This window comes from Pelophylax lessonae (assembly GCF_965119305.1).
Source record: "Pelophylax lessonae genome assembly, chromosome: 12".
NCBI lineage: Eukaryota > Metazoa > Chordata > Amphibia > Anura > Ranidae > Pelophylax > Pelophylax lessonae.
In genome coordinates, this window is record NC_138779.1 from 200,345,518 (window position 1) to 200,359,921 (window position 14,404).

Consider the following 14,404-nt stretch of genomic DNA (forward strand, 5'->3'; position numbering starts at 1 on the left):
TAAGAGGACCTGTCCTGACTTATTTCTATCACCAGGGATGTTTGCATTCCTTATGGGAATAAGGCCCCTTTCACACAGGGCGGATCTGTTTTGAGGAACTCCACTTGCTCAGTGGGGATCGCTCCCACTGATCCCCACAGAGCAGGCGGATGACAGGTCCATCTCAACTCGCTGTGCAGAGATGGACCTGTCAGAATCCTGCTCTCCTCTATAGGAAGATAGGAGGAAAACGAACAGTATGATGTCCGTTTTCATCCAACTCACTGAACGGATGGCGAACGTATCGCCATATGTCTGTTTTCAGCAGGTCTTGTAGGATTGGATGGCACCCATTCTGCCTCCCCATAGAGGAGAATGGGTGGCCCAATCGGGTGTACCTGGAAAAAAAAGGCAGGCGGACCAGATTTTTTTAATGGACGATGTAAAAATATAAAGTAATTAAAGCGGTTGTAAACCTTAAAAAAAAAAAAAACCCTGCAAGACAAAGGCATTATGAGCTAGTGTGCATCGCGTACTAGCTCATTATGAAACACTTGCCCTAGAACGAAGCCCTGACACGGACCCCCGGACATCGCTGTGGGAGCGGACATGATCCCTCGGCGTCTCTTCCGTGTTCGGCGGCTCCGGCGCTGTGATTGGCCGGAGCCGCGATGACGTCTTTTTCCGGCAAGCTCCTGGCAAGGAAAGCTGAAGGTCCGCCGGACCTTCAGAGCACATGCGCCGCTTGCATGACCGGCTGCATGCAGTGCAAATATCTCCTAAACCGTGCAGGTTTAGGAGATATTAATTGTACCTACAGGTAAGCCTTATTATAGGCTTACCTGTAGGTAAAGGTAAAAAAAACAGTATACTGCCACTTTAAAAAAAAAAAAAAAGAGAGATATACAAATGGATTTTATATATATATATATATATATATATATATATATATATATATATATATATATATATATATATATATATATATATATATATATATATATATATATATATATATATATATATATATATATATATATATATATATATATATATATATATAATTTAGCTCCTTATAAGATATATATAATATATAAACCACTGCGATTCAGAAACTGGCACTGAATCGCAGGGTTTCACTCATCGCACCAGTGTGAACCGGCCCTTTAAGGGTTTTTTTTTTTTTTCCCAGATCATATTTGTTTGCCTAATTTTGGTACACAGTGACAGTTTGAGATTTTCTTGAAATAATATCAAATCTCTGCTACCAAATGTTTGCTTTTTTTTTGGGGGGGGGGGGGGGGTGTTGACACTCCCTCACTAGTGTAATGGGGATTGGAGTTCTGTGATTTGATATGCACTTGGATTCAAACCAAAGTCTGTTTATAGCAGCTAAACAAACACTTGGCTGAGCCCCATCCAGGGTTGGTATCCCACACTGTGCAGTCCCCAGGAGACGCTGCCTATAACTCCAGAGCTCTGCAATGCTTTCACCAGCAGAGGGAGCCGTTGTGCCTGATTTGTGTGCGCTTAGAGGTGGTTTCTGAAGTGCTGTTGAAAGGGGAATGTTATTGTTAATAATAATCACAAGTATTTGTTTCTTGGCCTCGGCAATGATTTATTTTTTTTTTGTTTTGTTCCTGTGTAGGGTGTAGAGTTCTTTGATGAGAAGCTGAACTCATTATGTATGGCCTGGCTCGTGGATCATGGTAAGAAATGTTTATCTTTAAATCTCAATGCCTAGGGACACCGTCCTGATGCTTTACAGATGTCCTAATCCATTATTAAGCCATTCTCTCTTCCAGCTGCTGATGATTCTAAAACCGTGGGGGTGTTGTGTATTTCTAGACCACTTTAGGCTTCTGCCTAAACATCATTATCATACATAAGATTTGTTTATCTAACAGAAAACAAAGTAGTGTATCTTCTCCCCCCCCCCCTTTTTTTTTTCATTTAAATGTAAAATAAGAAGAGTATGCAGGCAATACAAATCGACATGTTTAGCAATACCTTAGCCACTTCAGCATAGCGCTATAGTCAAAAGATGGCTACAGCACGATACTAAAGTTCTGGGAGGGGGTCCATAAACTTCTTCCAAAAACCCCCACCCCCTGCAGCAGGCATACTCTGTGACCGCTGGGTCCTTTTGGATACAGCTGATCCCAGATCAGGGTAAAGGGCCAATTGCAGCTGCCCTTTACTCTGATCACAGATTTGCGCAATTGTCCTACAAAGAAAATCTTCTGCACACATTCTAGTGCTATGGCGCTCTCATAATTTTTTACATTTCTTGATGTGTACCCATTTTGGAGATTTGTGGTGAAGCTAACTTTAACTAGGTTAGTTGTGTTTTTTAAATGTCAACATTTTTTTACCTCTCCGTTGAACAATTAAAAAAAAAAAAAAAAAAATTTATTGTTCTGATATTAAAGCAGAACTAAAGTCTCCTTTTTAAAAACTGTGAGTAGGCCGGCTCTTTATTGCAGGAGAGACATGCAATGCCTGTTGCTCAGTCTTTTTTGGAATGTTTACTGAGCTGCATGGGCCAGTTTACATTCTGGCACAGATCCTGTGCTCCAGGATGATTAAACTGCACATGTGCAGGAGTGACGTCACCCTGTGCCATGCTAAAGATGGCTGCAGCCCAGCACCTAGGAGTTTGGTGGAAGATGCTGGCACTAGCTAGGCACATGGACCGTTAAAGGATAGGTAAGTTATACTTGAATTTAGTTGGGCTTTAAAGTGATTTTAGAGCTTTAGGCCCCTTTCACACATTCCGGTTCATCGGCGGACTCCGTTTATCTCAGCGGGGGATCGATCCGGCGATTTCCCCCGCTGAACAGGCGGATGGCTGCTCTGTCCGTGCTGTGTGTGGAGACAGAGCTGTCAGGTCCCGCTGTTCTCTATGGGGGAATCGGATGGGAGCGGACCGTCTGTCCGTTTTTCCTCCTGATCCGATCCGCTGGATTAGATGGAAAATAGGGTTTCCATCCGTCCAGATTTGACAGGATCGGATGTCAGTGGACATGTCTGCTGACATCCGATGCCCCATAGAGATGCATGGGGCCTCTGTTCAGATCCGCCAAAAAAATGGACAGGCCGATCTGAACGGTCCGCCTGTGTGAAAGGGGCCTAAGGTTATAAAGCAACTTTTAGCTTTGTGATGACGATGTTCCATTATTGTCAGATGTGGAAAAAAAAGTTTTTTTCTTTTTCAGTATATGCCATCCGAGAGGCAGCTACCAGCAACCTGAAGAAGCTGGTGGAGAAGTTTGGTAAGGAGTGGGCTCAGGCCACCATCATCCCCAAAGTGCTGGCAATGTCCAACGACCCGAACTATCTGCACCGAATGACCACCTTGTTCTGTATCAATGTAAGTGAATGTGGAGGTTCTCTTGGACATAAAACTGTTTGTCAGCAATAAGGGGAGAAGCCGGATCTTTTATTTCCATGCTTGAGTTTCTTTTCAGCTAGTGTTTTTTTGTTTTTTTCTAGGTGCTCTCTGAAGTTTGTGGACAGGAGATCACCACCAAACACATGTTGCCCACGGTAGTGCGGATGGCAGGCGATGCCGTGGCGAATGTGCGCTTTAATGTTGCCAAGTCTCTCCAGAAGATCGGTCCCACACTGGACAACAGGTACGGATCTGTTTCCAGTCCAGCCTTCTCAACCAAGGCTCCTCAGAGGCTGCCAGGTTTTCTTTTAAAGTAGAACTATAGGCAACCCCCCCCCCCCCCACCTCCTTTTGATTTTTACATGGAATAAGGGAAGTTTATAACCTCTGTTTATATAATTTGCCACCTGTGTCCTATTGGGGAGATTTACATTCTCTTCCTATGCCATAGCCAAACAGGAAGTGAGAAGAAATCTCTGCTAGCTAAGGGAATCTCTTTGGGACCCCCAGGTCTCCAGAACTAGTGTCCCCATTGGAAGATTTCCCCTCTTACTTTTCTGTGGACAACCCAACATTTGGAATTTTTTTTGTTTTACTTTCACTTTTATTGATAATGGTAAAAAGGAGAAATGGGGTGAATCTCCCTAATGGGGGCATAGACCGTAACAAAAACTGACCGTTATAATTCCTCTCCACTCTATCCAAAACTAAAAAAAAAGATTTTATTTTTTTTTGCCTTTTTTTAAACCAGAGGTTTAAACTATTGCCCATGGGCCGAATATGGCCCTTTGCTTGCTTTTACCTGGCCCTTGGGGCACTATTCCTTTCACTGACCCCCAAAGACTGGTTACTATTCTTCCCACTGACCCTAACAATAAGGTATTATTCCTCTCATGGGCACCAGAGATGAACTGATTTCTCCCACTGACACCAATTATGGGGAAACATTCCTCCCACTGATACCAATAATGCATGTGTATGTATGTATATGTATATATGTATATGTATGTATATGTATGTATATATATGTGTGTATATATATATATATATATATATATATATATATATATATATATATATATATATATATATATATATATATATATATATATATAGTGTATGTATGTATGTATGTATGTATGTATGTATGTATGTGTTAAAAAAAAAAAAAATGTAAAAATCAAAATTTTTTTACATTTTTGGCCAATTTGTTTTCTGCTACCTATGTTTGATAAAAAAATTCACAATAAGTGTATTTTGATTGGTTTGCGCAAAAGTTATTGCGTTTACTAACAAAGGGAAAGATTTCTGTCATTTTTGGTGTGTTTTTTTAACGCGTAATGGCGGCAATCTGCTTTTTTTTTTTTTTTCTTTTTTTTTTTTTTTTTTTTTTTTTTTCCGGGACTGCGACATTGGGGCGGACAGATCGGACCCTTGACTGACATTTTTGACACTTTTGGGGGTACCAGTGACATTACTACAGTAATCAGTGCTATAAATATGCACTGTTACTGTAAAAATGACACTGGCAGGGAAGGGGTTAATTTTATTGGAGAGGGAGGGGTTAATGTATGCCTGGTGCTTACTGACGTGTGGGGGGGGAGATGACTGTGAGCCAGGGACAGATCGGAGTGTTCAGCTATGCTGAACACTCCGATCTGTCACTTGGGAGATCCGCCCGCTTGTGTTTACACGGGCGGATCTCCACATTAGATCCCCGACGATCGGGGCAGAGCAGCGGCGACTGCCGCTGCTCCTCCTCTGGCCCGACTCCCGCTGTGACTGAATACAGCAGGAGCGAACCTCCGGCGGCGCGCAGCGCCGCCCACAAGGGGGAGTGTCTGACGACGTAGGTCTACGTCATCAGACAACGAGCCACTTTGCCGCAGTAGTACTACGGTACTCAGTGGCAAAGTGGTTAAACAGTGGCAGATTAATCTCCCACCCTATGGTACCTGCATACTGTAAATTCATGGTTGATGTGACTCCTCAGAGCCAGCATTATGAGACCGGTGGAGCCTCTGCTCTTGACTCTCAAGATGATCTTGTTCGCTATCTATAAGGGAGCAGTTTTCTAATTGATCCCCCAGTGTAAGGAGGCACCTCTCAATATGGTCACAAATAAGAGGTTCCTCGTTCACACAGGATGTACTAAAGTGTATGCTCTTGGAGGGCCTTTTTTTTATCCACACGGATGCACATGTGTTCTTTGAATCCCATTTATGTAATTTGAGACACAGCCACTGCTCCTAATTTGACATCCATGTGGGTGCGGATGCATGTCCTCGAATGCACACTGTATGTTCGGGGACACTCTCACACACCTGAACCCACATGGATCTCATGTTGGGAGCAGCAGCTGTGCCTACCCAGTGCCTTCATCCCAATTTACATCAGTGGGACTTCCCAGTGCATGGGGGGGATGCACAGAACACGTGGGGACTTCCCAGTGCATGGGGGGGGGGGATGCACAGAACACGTGGGGACTTCCCAGTGCATCGGGATGCACAGCCCTCCGTGCATGGATCAGTTTTTGTTCAGTTGTTGACTCGTCTATGGCCTGCTTTAAGCCCCGTACACACGAGTAGAAATTTGGCCAGGAAATTTCGTCCGACGACCGATCTGCCGATTTTCGGCTTGTTAGTATGGTGCTTCCGACTCCGACTTTTCGGCCGAAAAAATCCTGGTGTGCAGGCTATAAAATTTTTGTCGACCGTCTGATTTTCGTCTCATTAGTACAGATTTCGATGGGGAAAAATCTTATGAGCAAGACTAGGCATGCTCAGAGATGAAAGAACACCTAGAAAGCAATCCAACACATGACATCACTTCTGAAGTAGAATTCTGTCGTGCGGGAAAATTTGTGTGCAGTCTAGAGCACATTCCAACCAACAGACACCACTCTGGACAAAAGATGGACGACCGGTCGGCGGAAATTCGTTGCGTGTGTACGAGGCTTTAGTTAGATTTTCAACAACTTATAAGTTAGAGTTCTGACTTTTGGTTGCATGACTGTTCCTGGTCAGAGACTCACCAAGAGATGACCCCAGTTGATCTGTACATGTTTTCATCACAGGTTAAAGTTCAAAGCATACATGCCTTTTGATGTGTTTTGTTTTTCTTGGTCTTCCTGGGGGGCGGTTTCTTGCCTTTTTGGGGGCTTGCTGTACTTTTCAAGAACAGACCACATCAAAGCACACCGGTCCCATTACAGACCTGATACAGACTTTTCATCTGCTTTAGGTGCAGGTTTTACATATGGGAATCCACATCTACACCTATGAATCAACCCGTTATCTGTGTGTCTGGGGACCCTTCAGATGTATCAGTGCCTCCTCCTGGGGCAATAATCTAAACCACCGGTGCCTTTTTTTTTTTTTCTGTCACTCCTTAAGAATTTTCATTGTCAGCACCTCCAGGCTGATGTAATAACAAAGCGTATATTGGGGATTTTTCCTGGAAACTACCGAGAAATGGAACTGGATTTGTTTTTAGTCTCTCTTGTAATACCACATAGCTAACCCAGCAGCTCTGGAATGTGTATTTATGAAAGGGATTTAAATATACTTTACTGATCTGTGTAGGTTTTGAAGGCCATCTTTATTGTATGTATAGATTAAGCAAGCCTACAGTGTTTTCATAGATTCAATAGGACTTTTGTGCTAATAGCTTCCAGACCCCCGAATACATGGTGGTTTAATTAGTAAGCTGTTAGAGAAGTGAGGCCGTAGAGCACTGGTTCAAGTGTTTTACTTAGGAGAGACTACAATGACTGACAGGCTTCACTATGCAGCTATGTATATGTATCTTCTTTGCGTTAATTGTTTTGACCTTTCCTTCTTGATCTGTATTGCAGCACCCTACAGAATGATGTGAAACCAGTCCTGGAGAAGTTAACGCAAGACCAAGATGTAGATGTGAAATACTTTGCACAGGAAGCCCTCACAGGTGTGGTTATGACTGATGGTCAGTGTGAGCTAAAATTAGATGGCCTTATCTGCAAAATACAAGAAAAACAGATTTGCACTAGGGCCGAAGGGTTATTAGCAGCTGTCCCTGTACCCTAGATACAAAGTAAAAAAGAAAATAGAAAACCAAACATGCAGCGTTAAGAAATCATCAATAACGACACTTAAATTCCACCAACCATCCAATACATAGATGTAAACTGCAGCAAGTTTATATGATTGCTACTATGATAATGTGCCCCAAAGTTAAAGTGCTAATGCAGGCTGCTCAGCTTGTGGCCCACGGGCGCCCGCTGGGGTGGCCCTAGACCTCAGGGCCAGCAACACATTGATTTGTGATCTGGGCTTGCTGACATGCCATCCCAGCGCAATCGAGTGCATTGGGCCGGGGGATCCCCTTACCTTTTTGCCTAGGTTAGGGATTTCCCCTTGCTTTCTGTCCCTGATATGATCTCTGCATTTAAGGTAAAAAATCTTTTGCGTGCAACTCCCCACTAGCGCCCCCATACTTACCTGGGACCAATTTTGATTCAGTGCTGTGCCTGAGACCTCTCTCCTCCTTTTTCTCTCCTCCTTTTTCTCTCCCCCCTCTTTCTCTCCCCCCTCTTTCTCTCCCCCCTCTTTCTCTCCCCCCTCTTTCTCTCCCCCCTCTTTCTCTCCCCCCTCTTTCTCTCCCCCCCCCTCTTTCTCTCCCCCCCCCTCTTTCTCTCCCCCCCCCTCTTTCTCTCCCCCCCCCTCTTTCTCTCCCCCCCCCCCCTCTTTCTCTCCCCCCCCCTCTTTCTCTCCCCCCCCCCTCTTTCTCTTCCCCCCCCCCCTCTTTCTCTTCCCCCCCCCCCCTCTTTCTCTTTCCCCCCCCCCCCTCTTTCTCTTTCCCCCCCCCCCTCTTTCTCTTTCCCCCCCCCCTCTTTCTCTTCCCCCCCCCCCTCTTTCTCTTCCCCCCCCTCTTTCTCTTTCCCCCCCCCCCTCTTTCTCTTTCCCCCCCCCCCCTCTTTCTCTTTCCCCCCCCCCCCTCTTTCTCTTTCCCCCCCCCCCTCTTTCTCTTTCCCCCCCCCCCTCTTTCTCTTTCCCCCCCCCCTCTTTCTCTTTCCCCCCCCCCCTCTTTCTCTTTCCCCCCCCCCTCTTTCTCTTTCCCCCCCCTTCTCTCCCTTTTTTTTTCCCCCCTTCTCTCCCTTTTTTTTCCCCCCCCTTCTCTCCCTTTTTCCCCCCTCTTCTCTCCCTTTTTTTCCCCCCCCTCTTCTCTCCCTTTTTTTCCCCCCCTCTTCTCTCCCTTTTTTTTTCCCCCCCTCTTCTCTCCCTTTTTTTTTCCCCCCCTCTTCTCTCCCTTTTTTTTTCCCCCCCTCTTCTCTCCCTTTTTTTTTCCCCCCTCTTCTCTCCCTTTTTTTTTTTCCCCCCCTCTTCTCTCCCTTTTTTTTTTCCCCCCCTCTTCTCTCCCTTTTTTTTTTCCCCCCCTCTTCTCTCCCTTTTTTTTCCCCCCCTCTTCTCTCCCTTTTTTTCCCCCCTCTTCCTATCTTCCTTTAGGCAGCAGCTCCTGCTGTTGTCAATCAGTGTGAAGAGAAACCAGGGGAGTGGCCGAACCATTCTGTGTATATCAATGGACGCACAGAGTTGTAGGCTCAATCAGGAGCCACAAAGTACCTCATAGCAAGTGGCTTGCTATAAAGACACTTGGCAGGAAGGAGGAACCAGGAGGGCTGGTGGGGGACCCCAGAGGAGGCGGATCAGGCTTGCTCTGTGCAAAACCATTTCATACAGCAGATAAGTATGACCTGATTTAAAAAATAAAATAAATAGGCTTAGGGTCCTTTCGCATGGCGGTGTGTCCAATGAGGTCCGTTCTGCTTAGCGGGGCATCGATCAGCCGATCCCCACTGAGCAGGCGGATGACAGCTCCATCTCTGCTCTGTGTGCAGAGACGGAGCTGTCAGATCCCCGCTGTTCTCTGGGGAGATCGGATGAGAATGGACCGCCTGTCCGTTCTTATCCAATCCACCAGACGGATGGAAAATAGGGTTTCCATCCGTCCGGATTTCACGGACAGGATCGGAAGTGGATAGCAGCGAGTGTCAGCGGAGGTCCGCTGCCTCATAGGGATGCATGGAGGATCCGATCCGCCTGAAAATCTGACAGGGGGATCGGATCGTTCGTGTGAAAGGGGCCTTACACATTACATTCACATTCAAGACTTCATATCCAGCTCATTTAAAGTGATTTTGTGTTTTTTTTTTTTCTCTCTCCAGTGCTGGCTTTGGTGTGAGGATAATCCTTCTAGAGATGCCGGGGGTGACACTCCATCACAAGGCCGACTCTCTTGCACGGCTCCCGTTCTGCATTCGTTCTCATGGCTCCGCACTGTAACCCACCCTTGGTCCGATCCTCAGTGATGTCGTTTTTACCTCCCGGAACTCTTGCTCTGCTCCCGTAGTCCCGAACTCTAATCACAATAAATTATCAGCGGCTGTGGCTTTCAACCCTCTCCTGCAGTTTTCCTGTCCTAAGGGACGCCGAAAGGGGATCATATTGTTCATATGGGTGCTTTGTTTTTAGCGCAAGTTCTAATGGGAGTATATGGGAGGGAAAATGGCAGCTTTTTTTGAAATCTCGCTTTCAGATCTGTGCATTTATTCCTGAACAGTGCTGTAAGTGTTAAACATTGTACAAATAAAGTAATGATTGTAAAAACCTTTTTGTCAGTCCACATGGTGTTGGTTCCCTTCTTATAGCTTAATACCCTATGAAGACGCCAGTAAAAACTTTTAAGATTTCCAGACCAAGTTTGTGTTGTCCGTTAACTTGACTCTGACTTATCTCTCAGATTAGCAACAGGATCTGGGAACTAGGAGTGTGAACAGGTGCACATTCCTAGTTCTCTGCTGTGATGAGTATTTTAGGCACTGGGCATTGCGTTTTGAGGACTTGAGGCGTACTGTGGTTAACCCACCAGTCTCTGCTTGCCTTGTCTGTTATCGCTTCTTGACCATTAATCCATAACCTTTTTTATTTCTACCCAAATAACCATTTAGCTAGCTGGTAACTAGCTGCCCTTCTCTGGCCTTTGCTCCCGGTGCTGCCTATCAACTGGCCTCCACTCTTTTATTAGGCCAGTGATGGTGAATCCTGGCACCCCATATGTTTTGGAACTACATTTCCCATGATGCTCATGCACTATCCAGTGTAGCTGAGCATTGTGGGAAATATATTTCCAAAACATCTGGGGTGCCAAGGTTCACCATCTCTGTATTGGGCTGTGCAAACAATGTCCAGCTGCACTCCAGTGACATCAAATTAAACTAACTTTATTGTTCAGGAAAAAAAATGCAGTCTGCCCAGATCTTCTCTTTTTATCCGACGCGCTTCATCAAACTGATAGGACGAAGAGCTGCTCACCTCTGATTAAGCTTTTTCTATGAGTGAATTGCATCAGAGCAGGGAAGGCCTGGGCGCACATTCTGTGGGTCTGGAACAATTTATTAAATGTCAATGGAGTGCGGTTGGATGTTTTGGGGAGTGCAGGCCAGCACCTTTGCTTAAAGATGCGGACAGATACAGGACCTGGGAGCTATATATATATTTTTTTTTTTTTTTCTCTCTGCACTGTGTACTTAGCTTATTTCCTAGCAAACAAGAACCCCCAACATCAGCTGGACTGACAAAGGTTTGCCGAACCTTCATGCGTATTTATTGGACGGCCTCTTTTCCTTCACTTACTGTATTAAGAATGAAGTACAGTCACGCTATGGCTCTGTAACTTACTAAATGCTTCTTACTCAAGCCTCCATCCCTCGGGTAGCATAGAATGTGTACGTCTTTTTAATAGCTCACCGGGTTTGCTCAGATGCCTTCTGGAGCCTGAAGAGGAGTGTAGGGTTATACCACAGTGGCGCACTGTACTTGTAGATGTCACAGACTGCATGTGTACTAAATGACTTGAAGTGTAACACATTGTACTTCATCTGCGCTGCCTTTTGATTGTAAAATTGCATAAAAATACACCGACATTTAAGCTAGTTTAAGTGTTTTTGTGTGATTTTTATTTTTTACTTGTATTAAAAAAAAAAAAAAATCATCTGATTTCTAAATGCGTTTTGGCCGAAATGTATTCTGCTACAGGTTTGGTTTGCCTGAAAGTTATACTTTTTGTATATACAGAATAAGAGCAGGCTTTGTGAAATGGTTAAAACTGATCTCCCGATTTTGGGTTAAAGGGTAACGCCACCTTCGTGAGGGAGGAAAAAAAAAAAAATCATTAAAGAAACAATATATAGCGTATACCAGGGATTCCCAAACTACGGCCCTCCAGTTGTTAAGGAACTACAATTCCCATCATGCTTAGTCATGTCTGTGAATGTCAGAGTTTTACAATGCCTCATGGAATGTGTAGTTCTGCAACAGCTGGAGGGCCGTAGTTTGAGGATCCCTGGCGTATACAATTGATTTTACATCATTCATGACATATATAGTGTGTGTGTGTGTGTGTGTGTGTGTGTATGTATATATATGTGTATATATATATATATATATATATATATATATATATATATATATATTTTTTTTTTTTTTGGCACTGCGCTACTTTAAGGGCTCTTTCACACGGGCAGTCCGATCAGATCCGCCTGTCAGTTTTTTAGGCGGATCTGATCGGATCCTCCATGCAGCTCTATGGGGCAGCGGGTGTCAGCGGAGGTCACCTCCGCTGCCATCCGCATCCGATCCTGTGCTGAAATCTGGACGGATGGAAACCCTATTTTTCCATCCGTTCAGTAATCGGAGCGGATCTGATGAGAGCGGACAGGCGGTCCGCTCTCCTCCGATCCCCCATAGAGGGCAGCGGGTGCTGAGACACCTCCCTCTCCGCTCTGCAAGTGGAGACAGAGCTGTCATCCGCCCGGCTCAGCGGGGATCGCGGATCGATCCCCGCTGAGCAACACGGATCCGCCTGCCTGTGAAAGAGCCCTAACTAGGAATTGCACGGACATGCAACGCTGTACACAAACAAAATTTATAGAATTTAATTTTAGCTCCATTTGTTACAAAAAAAAAAAATCTTTCTTCTGGTGGGTATTTAATCACCACAGGATTTTTTTATTTTTTGCAATATAAAAAGACCAAATGTTTAGGAAAAAACAAATATATTTACTTTTTGCTATAAAAAAAAAAAAAATCTGATTTCTAAATACATTTTGGCCGAAATGTATTCTGCTAAATGTTTGGTTTGTGTGAAAGTTCTACTTTTTGTATATACAGAATAAGAGCAGGCTTTGTGACATGGTTAAAACTGATCTCCAGCTTTTTGTTTTAATGAGTAACTCCACCTTTGTGAAGGGAGGAAAAAACCGCTCACTTATGGCTGTGAGAGTTTGCCTTAACCAGGAACCTTGAGAGAAATACACACGCATGGCAAACTTCCACAGCTACAAGTGAGCTCTGCGGAGCTCGCTGACAGCTGTTGTGTCTGCTCTTTGAATTTTGATCCGATTCATTTCACACAAGGACCCTTGACAAAGGGGGGCATGCCCCTGAAACAAGTTGCTATGTCAAGGGTCCATGTGGAAATGAATCGGAGCAAAATAAAAAGACAGGACAGAAACAGTTGTTAACTAGGTGGCTGTAATGGACGAAACTGCCCCTGCAGCAAATTCCGCAGAGCTTCCTTGAGGCTGTGAGAGTTTGCTATATGTGTGTGTTTTTCTCTCAAGGTTCCTGGTTAGCAAGGCAACTTGTTTCAAGGGCATGCCCTCCTTTGTCAAGAGCCTATACTTTTATTTAGCGATACATTTTTTTTGTCACTGTTGTGTTCGACTAGCCATAGATTGATAATTTTTGCCAGTTCAGCAGGGACTAGCTGAAGTTCGATTCATGTGTGGCCGCTCCCCTCTTATAGAAGTTGATCTAACAATCTAATGCTTTTAGCTGATTCTTACAGGGGAGTAGTCCCGCTGTCCGAATACAATGGCACAGCGTGGCAAATTCCTCCATCTACCCCTCACTTGTGTAAATGGAGGAACCCATTCCCTTTTTTAATTTTTTTTCCTTCTTCTGAACAGGCTGGTGAAAAAAAAAAAAAGTAATCTATGGCCAGCCTTAGTGCGAATATTGGAAAACGCTCAACCTTACTTACCCATGTAGTATTGTAAATCTGATTTATTTCTACGTGGACCTACAGTATTTTCTCTGACCTTCCATTATTTTCTTTTCAATTTTGCTTAATATATTTTGTGGTGGTAAAACTGGGAGACCAGAGATATTATTACTTTAATTAAAAAAAAAAAAATGGACATCCTGGGAGTGTTTCATGTCCACCAAGATAATCAAAGAACTACTTTAAGTGAAAAAACATAACCACATTTGTTTTTTATTTTGTTTTTTGTTTTTTGTTTTGTTTTTTGTTTTTTATTTTGTTTTTTTAGACTAAGCCCCGGTTCACACTAGGGCGACCTGTCAGGCGACCTGGTCGCCTGACAGGTCGCTGTAGGTCGCCTCCCATAGGGAAGCTGCGGACCTGTTCTAATAGGAGCGACACAAGTCGCTCCGACTTAGAAAAAGGGTCCGGAGCTTCTTTGGGGCGACCAGGGGGCGACCGCCATAGACTTTAATGCTATGAAGTCCGTGGTGGCCGCTCCGAGGTCGCGGCGCGCTGCTCGCACCGGGTCCTCGGAGGTCGCGGTGCGAGGTAGCATCGCCTGCATGTGAACGGGGGCTAAAAAGTTAGTAAAAAGTAATCAAACCTCTTTCGGCATATCACATATTTTGAGCAATCTATAATAGACGTCATCCCATTTTGGTTACGTAGTCAAAAGGTTCCAATATTTAATAATGGTGATGAATCTTTCAAAAAGTAATGAAGTACATTTTAATATTTACTCCGAGTCCTGTAATATGATGTTGATGATCAGTGGGTAGCATAAGAAGGAACAATCGAAACTAGACAAGGAAATTGACGAATTCTATAGAAATCAGGTAGTTTTTAAAGATGTAAGTGAATACCAAAAAAAGAGAAATAGAGCTGAAAGGAAATATAATGGAATTTAATCAGAGAATTCTGATTAAAAAAATAATTCTTACCATT

General features: G+C 44.2%; 1 protein-coding gene across 1 annotated transcript in view; it reads left to right on the top strand.

Annotated features, from left to right (window-relative positions):
• The window catches only part of LOC309568422 (uncharacterized protein), a 37,157-nt gene extending 27,137 nt beyond the window's left edge, over positions 1–10,020 (top strand). The window contains exons 11-15 of the mRNA XM_082274090.1: positions 1,628–1,688; positions 3,198–3,352; positions 3,475–3,617; positions 7,230–7,321; positions 9,579–10,020. Coding sequence (XP_082130216.1) covers positions 1,628–1,688; positions 3,198–3,352; positions 3,475–3,617; positions 7,230–7,321; positions 9,579–9,595 — 468 coding nt within the window. The 3' untranslated portion in view covers positions 9,596–10,020. The remainder of the gene's footprint in view (positions 1–1,627; positions 1,689–3,197; positions 3,353–3,474; positions 3,618–7,229; positions 7,322–9,578) is intronic.
• Positions 10,021–14,404: the final 4,384 nt, after the last annotated feature.